Source organism: Arachis ipaensis, chromosome B07 (assembly GCF_000816755.2).
Source record: "Arachis ipaensis cultivar K30076 chromosome B07, Araip1.1, whole genome shotgun sequence".
Classification (NCBI taxonomy): domain Eukaryota; kingdom Viridiplantae; phylum Streptophyta; class Magnoliopsida; order Fabales; family Fabaceae; genus Arachis; species Arachis ipaensis.
Genome location: NC_029791.2, coordinates 101421439 through 101431251, shown reverse-complemented (window position 1 = coordinate 101431251; position 9813 = coordinate 101421439). Strand labels below are relative to the sequence as shown.

The window sequence follows — 9813 nt, the reverse complement described above, 5'->3', positions numbered from 1 at the left end:
TCATAAGGGAGGTTCACTACAAAAAATTCTGGTTAAAACGGCGGTTTTTTGGGATATTTACGGCAGTTTGAACCGCCATTATTACCAAGAATGGTGGTTTTAGAAAGCGACGTAATTCTGAGCGCCATTCTGGTTATTACGGCAGTTTTCAGAAAACCGCCACAATTCCCTGGGTTAAAACGGCGGTTTTTGGATAGGTTAAAATGGCGGTTTAAACCGCCATTATTTCCAAATAAAACGGCGGTTCAAACCGCCGTTATTTCCAAGATAAAAACGGCATTTTTGGTTGGTTAAAATGACGTTTATGAACCGCCATTTTTACCTTAGCAGAATGGCATTTTTGGTTGGTTAAAATGGCGTTTGAAACCGCTGTTTTTACCAGGTTAAAATGGCATTTTTGGTTGGTTAAAATAGCATTTTGAACCGCCATTTTTACCCTGATAGTGATATTTTTATTGGTTAAAATGGCATGTAAAACCGCCGTTTTTACCATATTAAAATTACGTTTCATGTTGTTTAAAATGGCAGTTACAAGCCGCCATTTTTATCGGATGAAAGTGACATTTTTTATCGTTTAGATATGTAGGTTTAACTGTCATTTTTACCGTGTTAAACAAATAATTTTTTGTTTAAAATTTCACAATAACAAGAAATCATAACCTATAAACAAAATATTATGTAATTTATAAATAAAGTATTAAACAGATTGAGAAGTTTAGTAAGAAATCATAACCCATAAGATTCAATGTCTGAGTCATTACAAGGAATTTTATGGTTTCAGTTTAGCAATTTAAAGAAAAAACAGATTGAGAAGTTTGGTACACCTTCATGACCACAACATTTTAAAACTACTCCTGCAGGACACAACATTCTCCATTATAGTTACCGTAGCCACCAAAACATTAGCTCTTTGCTTTGTCACTGTCTTCACTTTAGACGAGTTTGATCCGAATAAATGTTGCCATTAATTTTGCATCCAGCAATATAGGATCTTGCCAGCAACAAGTACATGTCTTTCTACCTTTTGTACTCTTTGTATCGAAGAAAAAAGTAACCAAGATAATCAAAATCGATTGGAGACACTTTTGCCTATTCAAATTCCACATTCAGAGTCATTATTTCGTTCACAATCATCATAACATGATGAAGATTAATATTTAGTAATTGTATCTGAATTAGAGCCCACAATGCCCAGAAAATGTGTGATGCCAGAGCATATGCATTTGCCTCTGCATATAAAGTCTCTAGATCCTCCATAGCAACCTGTATTAATAAATCAACATATACGTTCATGCTTAATCCATGTAATATAGTTTTATTAATTATGATGACTTAATCAGTTAATCCACTTCACCATGGTAACAAACCTCGTTTGGTCTCTAAGATTGTAAGTAATGCTTGAAAAAATGGTATTGCTCGTTCCTATTTGGGTTTAGGGTTTAGTGGAGATATATGCCAGTGAGTAGACATGATGGTTAAAAGTAAAGCTTAGCATACTCTGAAATCCACAAAACGCTTCTATAACAACTAAGATTAAGTGACCAACTTACAGATTCAAATACACTAACAGTAGATTTTCTCAACCGCATCTGTTTGATCATTCTACTGGGGTCCCTCATATAAGCAGCGACTTGATTAGTTATATCCTGTTATGAAACAACACATTATGAGTAAAATAACATGCCTCTCACATTAAAGACTTCCAAATTCATAGAGACTTCCAAATCTTTTGATGACCTCTCTAGACCTTCAAGAGAAAGGGAAATCTCTCTTTAAAAAGAACAAGAAAATAAATGAAAAAGCGCCTAAAAATTAAAATATTAAGGACCCAAAAAAAATTGAATTATCTTTAAACTGGAAAGGAGTAACCAGCCACCAAGAACTCTTCTTGTTAAGCTATATTTTTTTGTTTGATTCAGTCATAGCAGAACAAATTATTTTGGCTAAAAGAGAGGAATCACCCAAAAATATTTGTACATGATCCGTGCCACCCATTCCTATGACTGTATATTAAGCACAAAATAGATATTTTTTCTTTCATATGTAAGTTCCAAGTCAAGAAACACACCTCTTGGAGTTCCAATATAGAATCTAAAGTCTCCTTGGAAGAAGTAATCAAATCTGAGTATGCTACTCTAACATTTTCATCTGCTTCACAAAATGAAGACTTGACTGGATCCTGCAGACAATATTCCGTGCTATCAGTCATGAAACTCAAATATGGTGAATATCAAATTGCATTAAATCTTAAAATTGGGATAGGAAAAGACCTGAGGTAACCTATTTGAACTTGAAAATTGCTTCTGAAGCAAGAACCTAAGCTCAAGAATTTTGTACCAGAGGGCCTTGAAGACAGAAGTCAGTGATGTTAATATAAAATCAAATCAGACTCAAAAGTATATGTACATTTTACTACCTGATATTATTATATTAATCATTCCCCTATTAGATGCCTTTGAGTTGTCTTTTGTTCTATGAATAAAAGACCATGTAAATCCTCCATCTAATTCATGCCTGTACAAAGGTATTTTTTCAAGTGCTCGGAAAGATAAGGATGAATTATGAAGTACTCTAAAAAAACAAATATTTTAAGATGATTGTTCTTTTAAAAATATTATATGCACACTAAAAGTCAATTATTATAGATTTATATATAAATATATATATATATTATTTAATTCATCATTTTCAATACTAGTAAAAATTTAATTATAAATTTTCATTTGATATAGAAATTTAATTACATATTTTTGAACTAAAAGAATTTAATTAAAAAAATAGCTATGGACTAATTAAAAATTGGTTTCTTATTCTTATTAACGAGAAGTGATCATGAAAAAATGTGATTATTCTTTATTCAGGTATAATAATTGATTTTGGCATACAAGACTATTCATCATGATTCTTCCATTAAAATTGGAGACACTTGTAATTAACAAAAAATGCTATAATATTTTACAGAAATAATACAGATATATAATCAAGAAAAACAACTTACCAACTTTGTAGAGCATGTTGAAGAGACTCCCATTGTCCATGTACTCATATGCAAGAAGCTTCTCTTGGCGGGAACAATCGTAAGCAAGAGGTTGCAACACAAATGGATGGTTGACTTGGCTAACTTTTCCAATTGTTCTCTGGAAATCACTTTCGGAGATTCCCCAATCCTTGATCCTCTTCACAGCCAAGAACATACCGTTGACCATCAGCACCTTGTAGAGGCTCCCATGCATTCCTCTCCCAATCAACTCAACTGGTGCTCTCAGAAAGCATCATTGCCCCTTGTATGTTACAAAATCAGCTATTATATATTCATATATAAAAATATATATAATTTAATTTATTTTTAATAATATATTTTTCTTTCCTTGGTGAGGGACTAGGTGTACATGCCGCTGGAAGCAGCGATCCACACAAGTCAGGATTTTCAGAAAAGCTTTTCACACAAGTTAGGATTTTGAAAACTAACAAACAATTAAACCTTATTATATTTATAACTAATCTTTAGCTCATCAAAAGATGAATTTTGCATTTTATAAAAAATAATGATGTACCATAAAATTTTTGGATTTGTTTAATTTGGATTTTGTTTAATTTTACCAAATATAACTAGAACAGATTTAGAAAAGTTTGGCAATAGCACAAGAAACTCACTTACCTGGTGGACATGCAAGGCTGCCTTTATTATGATGGTGTCTTGTTTGATTAGTTTCTGAAACGGGAATGACAACTTGATTGAGGGAAGATGGAGGTGATAGGTGCATTTCCTATAATGAATTTATTATATATAGCTTAGTTGATGAGTGTGAAGTATGAAGGTTTATTATTGTAAAGCATGAGCATGAAAAGGGTGCTTTAGATACACTTCTGGGCACAACCACCAGCCACAAATAAATATCTGCATGAAAATCTCTCAATCATTGAACAAAACTCAAAATTGACTATTATTTTCCTTCTTGTGATAAAAAAATTATGTATTAAGTGACCTCAAATGTTCTGGTACTAGACTAAACAAACCTCTGATTTTGCATCCTTGATTGAAGAAGCAATTGCCTCAAATGTAGAATGACCATCTACAAACTATTTTTTAATTATATCTAGATACCATGTTTAAATAATAGTGACAGTAAAATTAAAGAAGAAAAAAAAAAGAATTGAAGATGAGTAGTAAAAAAGAACTGCAGAATAGAACCTGAACAAAATTAAAAAAGAACAAAAACTTATAAAAGAAAACTAATGAATTGAGTTAAAAGAAATATGTCACACCCATTAATAAAATTCGAGGAACTTATATATACAAAATCTCACCAAAGACCAAGGCAACGAGCCAACGAGATATATCATAGCTGCTATAATAAAATCTATCTTTCTAAAGCAACTAATCTTGGTTTTCTTGATTTTCCAAACTTTTAGCTTGCTGTATTATATTATTCTCTTCCTTAGATTGGAGCAAAGAAGTTCCATGACAAATGGAGCATGCATGGACAAAAAGGAAAACAATCAATTTGACGTTGCAATGCACAAGCATTGCAAGTGTAATGCTCTTTCCACAGCTAATCAGACCATCTAACACAATTTGCTTCCTAACTTTAACACCTAAAAAATTGAAAGACACACAAATCACACTGAACTTCACTTTAAAAAAATCAAGCCAAAAGAGAGGGTGGGGAAATCAAGCCAAAGACACATCACCATCAGCCTCAAATATGCATATTAATAATACTCTTTATTATATATCCAATACATATAAATATATTACATATAAGAAAGAGAATTGGGTTCAATAACTACCTTTTGGTCTCTGTTAATTGTATTAAATCTTTTCTCAAGTCCATAAATACATTCAGTATAGTAACTATCCCTCTCATTTTTATTTCCAACAAAATTACTCCTATCTATCAAACTTTCAAAACATGAAATTTAATGTCTAATTATAACAATATCTACAAAAATTTAAAACTGCAGCTTCAATGGGAGCAGATTAGCAGTGTGGCAATCAAGCTTCTAGTAGTAATAATAATAATAATAATAATAACCAAAGAGCAAAAATCACCCAAAATCAGAATCAACCATAGAAAAGCAAGCCAAATTCCATATATTAGGATCAAACACCCAATACTCATGTGATTTTACCTTATCTTTTGAATTATTGTTTAAAATACGTAATCGATTTTAAAATGATACTGAATCAATTTTGAAATAGAAGAAAAAACAAAATTCCTACCTATTGAGCAAAAGCAGAAGCAGAGTATAACTAAGCATGCAGCGATTTGAAAGATTTAACCTATAATTTACAAACTGAAGCTAGAAAAATAAGAAATAGCACTCACATATATGAAGCTATTCTCCTGCACTTGGTTTTCATCATCAAACACTGTCATTATCAAAATTTACATCACATTTATCAAATACAACATAAGCATTTATTCACACAGCAACGAGAATACATTTATTTTTCTTAAATAAAGAAAATCTAAATAATGTACTTCTTGTTCAATTTAACTATATTCGTATTAAAGAAGAGACTCATTACAGTATCAAAACACAGAGAATCGCACTTTTGAACCCTAGAATGTAAAAAGATAGAAAACTGACCTGCTGATCTAGAACGAAAGGGAGGCACTGAGGATTTTGGCGGAGAAGACACAGAGGATGACAAGGAGGAAGCTGGAAGAGGAATCACCGGAAAAGATCGCGACGGGAGGAGATGTCGCCGAAGGAGATCGCCTCCAGGTGTTGCCGGAGAAGATCATCGCGGAAAAGATCGTCATTGAAGGATATCGTCACAGGAGGCGAATGCAGAAGGAGATCGCCGCTGGAGAAGCTGTCGCTGGAGGAGATGTCACCGGAGAAGATCGTCGTTGGAGGAGATCGGAGAATGCCACTGAGAGAGTTTCACTTTCGGGTTTCACTTTTTCACCAGATAAGATACTTAGGGTTTCTTGGTTTTGGCCTTTTGGCCCTTTTTTTTTTAAATACTGGTTTCAATAATGGCGGTTGAAAACTGCCAAAATCACCAAAAAATGCTATGTTTGAAAAATTAATTATGGCAACATCATAAAATGTCATAATATCCGAATATAATGGCAGTTCTTTAAAGCTGACATAATATAAATGCCATTTTAAACTCTTTTTTTTGTAGTGGTTAAGTACCCACTATGGATGGCCAACATCGTATTGGTAAAAAAGCCAAATGGAAAGTGGCGAATGTGTGTAGACTACACCAACCTCAATAAAGCCTGCCCAAAAGATCCCTACCCCCTCCTAAGCATCGATGCACTAGTCGACGCATCCTCAGGCTACAAATACCTCTCTTTCATGGACGCATACTCGGGATTTAATCAAATACTAATGCATAAACCCGACCAAGAAAAAACCTCATTCCTAACCCCGAAAGCAAACTACTGGTACATAGTAATGCCGTTCGGTCTCAACAACGTGGGGGCCACATATCAGAGGTTGATGAACAAGGTATTCGCCGACCACATCGGAAAGCTAATGGAAGTCTATGTGGACGACATGCTAGTCAAAACCCAAGGAGAAGAAACACTATTGTTCGACTTGACCGAAGTGTTCAACACCATAAGGAAGCATGGAATAAGGCTAAATCCCACAAAGTGCACCTTTGCAGTAGAAGCCGACAAATTCCTAGGGTTTATGCTAACCCAAAAGGGCATCGAGGCAAATCCGGACAAATGCTAAGCCATTCTCAACATGAAAAGCCCGACTTGCGTGAAGGACGTGCAGCAGTTAAACGGAAGGCTGGCGGCCCTATCCAGAATTTTGGCTGGATTAGCTTTAAATTCCTTCCCTTTCTACTCAATATTAAGGAAGGGAAAGAAGTTCGAGTGGAACCGGAATGCGAAAAAGCCTTCCAAGACTTCAAATCATTCCTGAGACAATCATCCATCCTGACCCGACCTAAACAAGGAGAAGAGCTGGTATTATATCTCGCAGTTGGAAGTCGGGTGATAGCATCGGCTCTGGTTAGAGAAGATGACAATGGATAACAGCCCATCTACTTCATCAGCAAGGCTTTACAGGGGACCAAACTAAACTATTAGAAAATAAAAAAGTTTGCCTATGCCCTCATACTTACGTCCTGAAGACAACGACCATACTTTCAAGCCCACTCCATTAGGGTACTGAAATGAGGATTTATACCTGTTCAGAATTTAACCAAATAATTTCGTTGTGAGCATAGTCCATACCGATATTCGATCCTCAAATCAAAGTTTAATTTTTGGTTGTCACAAGTCCAACCCAATAAAAGTAACCGAGAATATTAGTCCCGGATCGTCATCTCAAGGAATTTCAGTGAGGTATGCATATTATTGGTTATGGTATCCAAGGGGTTAGGTTGGTAAAAAGGGGCAAGAAAATAAAGCAACAACTAAAGAAAACAAGTAATAAAAGGAGACATTCATGGAAAGGGTTGAGAATTAAAACTTTCTATCCTAGTCACTAATCATAGCAATAATTAACAAGAATTTATCCTATTTAGTCAACTCCAACAATGGAAGAAAGTACAATGTTATCTTCACACGAGAGAAAGTCAAATAAGACTAGTTAATGATGCACGAAAATTTGCCTCTCAACAAATTTTCTACCGGCAAGTGCACCGGATTGTCGTCAAGTAAAAACTCACTGTAGAGTGAGGTCGAATCCCACAGGGATTGGTTGGTTGATCAATGTTAATTGGAGAATTGTTCTAGTTGAGCAAAATCAGAATTGAATTGGTGTTGCAGAATGTAAATTGGCGGGAAACTTAAATTGCAGGAAATTAAAGGAACAAAAATTAAAATTGCAAGAAAGTAAATAATAGAAACTTAAATTACAAGAAATTAAATGGGAATGGGGAATTAGCATGAAATTAAAGAAGCAGAATATAATAAGAATGGGTAAGATCAGAGTAGGGGATTCATTGGGCTTTAGGAGATACTGAATTCTCCGGATCAAATCATTTTCATCTCTTCCTTAATCAATGCATTCATTGACATTGCTTGGCAATCTTAGATTATTGGATCCCAATGTCTTGACTCACCAATCTCTCAAAGCATGAACAATTTCCCAATGTCTTGATTTAATTGCTCATGGGAAGAGATGAAGTTCGGTCATTGATTAGACCATACAAATTCATAGATCAAAGTATTGGTAGGATTAAATGTCGCAATATCCATCCAACTCCAATCTCATCCAATGTGAGAAAGCATTTCTAGTATGAATTCCTCATACCTCTCTCAAGGATCAGAGGGATTCCAATTATGAGTAGCTTCTCCGTCAAGACAACTACCCAATTGAATTAAGATCGAAAGCTTTCTAACAAAAATCAAGAGAAAAGAAAGAAGAAGAAGATGAAAACTACTATTGATACATTGAATTACAATAGAGCTTCCTAACTCAATGAAAGAGGTTTAGTTGTTCATAGCTCTTAAAATGAAAAATAGAATTGAAAGATACATTGCAAAATTGAAAGAATTACAGAAAATTAAAATTGGCAGAGTGTGAGTATCTCTCTCTCGCCAAAAGTTCCAAAAGTCCCCAACTAACATCAATTCTAAGCTATTTATACACTTTCTTTTCTTGATCTTCAATCTCTGAATTAGACTTTTGGCCTTGATTGAATTGGGTTGAAGTTGCTCCAATTGGTTTCCCTTGCTATTGAGAAGAGATATGTTTGAATTGCCAAATTCTGATGCTCACGTTGGAGTCCACGTTTGAGGACTAACGTTGAAACAAATGCCCTTTAGAAATTTCAGTTCTGCTTGCTATCATTGGCATTTAGATCAACGTTGGAGTGCCAACGTTCTTCTACCCATGCGTACACGTGCTTTGCGCGTTTGCGCCCTTGGGGTCAGAATACGCATCCACGTGTGCACGTACGCTGCGCGCGCGTGGATGCAAAATCCCAATTTTTAGTTTTGAAAGCTTTTAGAAGAGCGTTGGCCTTGGCGTTGGACTGGAAACGTTCCCTCCAACGTTGGCCTATCCACACGTGCGCGCGATGTACGCGTGCGTGACGTGGCAAAAAATTGCCGATTAAGAATTTATAATAAGAATAGCGTTGCAAGTACAGTTCTTAACCGACGAAAATTCTACTTATCAATTTAAAAAGGGTTGTCAGAAATTAAGAATAAAATACTGGGGGTAGAATTTCCAGGTCGTCTCCCAACGAGTTGACAAAAGAGTGCAATTTATTAGTCAGGAGTTTTCTGAGAATTTTTAGAGTTGGAGAACGGGAAATTAAAATAATTATTAATTAAAGCAATGAAAACTAACAAGAGGTTTTATATATTTGAAATAAAAAAGCCTTGATTGGGAGAAGATTAATTAGAAGTTCTATCCTTGTTGAATTCTCCCAAGTGTAATGGTAATAGGTGGTTGTTTCTACTTAGTTATCCCTTACCGAATAAAGGAAAGTCAAGTAACTGAATCAGCCCTAATTCACAAGTCCTAATCCTCTCCTATGGAAGGATTAGCGTTAGTGACTAGAGAGCCAGCCAACAACTTCTAATTTTCAATTAACACTTGAGTACTCCAACTCAAGGGTCTCCTTTCAATCAACTCCCAAGCCAAGTTGGGAGTCTACTCCATTGACGTGAATGCCATTTTCATAAACAATAAAAGGGGAAGAAAAGAAGACATGGAAATTCAAATAAAATAATAACAGAAAATTAATTAAAGGTAAAAATAATTCTTTGCATTAATAAATTCCGAAATCAAAGATATCCATATGTAAATCTGAATAGGGTTAATGGGTGATTAAAAAGAGTAAGGAAATAAAGAAACAAACTAGAGTGATAGAAACTTCAA

At 34.7% G+C, this 9813-nt stretch overlaps 1 protein-coding gene across 8 annotated transcripts; it reads right to left on the bottom strand.

Moving 5' to 3' along the window:
- Positions 715–5952, bottom strand: LOC107609862 (ethanolamine kinase-like). Of its 8 annotated transcripts, XR_002350199.1 has the most exons (9): positions 5596–5952; positions 5331–5374; positions 3659–3767; positions 2999–3281; positions 2417–2514; positions 2271–2345; positions 2069–2179; positions 1551–1646; positions 715–1263 (listed from the first exon to the last, which is right to left on the bottom strand). XR_002350199.1 is itself a non-coding variant. In XM_016311912.2 (8 exons), the coding sequence occupies exons 4-8, from the start codon at positions 3044–3046 to the stop codon at positions 1090–1092; spliced, it is 504 nt and encodes a 167-aa protein (XP_016167398.1). In that variant the 5' UTR covers positions 3047–3281; positions 3659–3767; positions 5331–5374; positions 5596–5948; the 3' UTR covers positions 715–1089. The 8 variants fall into 8 exon arrangements, 5 of the variants coding, with proteins under 5 accessions (XP_016167398.1, XP_016167399.1, XP_020961751.1 ...); XM_016311912.2 differs by lacking the exon at positions 2417–2514 and having other exon boundaries at positions 5596–5948; XM_016311913.2 differs by lacking the exon at positions 2417–2514 and having other exon boundaries at positions 3659–3712; positions 5596–5948.

Excerpts from the sequence above, each read along its gene's own strand:
- LOC107609862 (XM_016311912.2), bottom strand. The coding sequence starts at position 3,046 with ATGAGTACATGGACAATGGGAGTCTCTTCAACATGCTCTACAAAGTTG. Across the intron at positions 2,346-2,998 it reads CAACATGCTCTACAAAGTTG|GCCCTCTGGTACAAAATTCT; the intron begins GTAAGTTGTTTT and ends TCTGTCTTCAAG. Across the intron at positions 1,264-1,550 it reads CTGTTAGTGTATTTGAATCT|GTTGCTATGGAGGATCTAGA; the intron begins GTAAGTTGGTCA and ends TTATTAATACAG.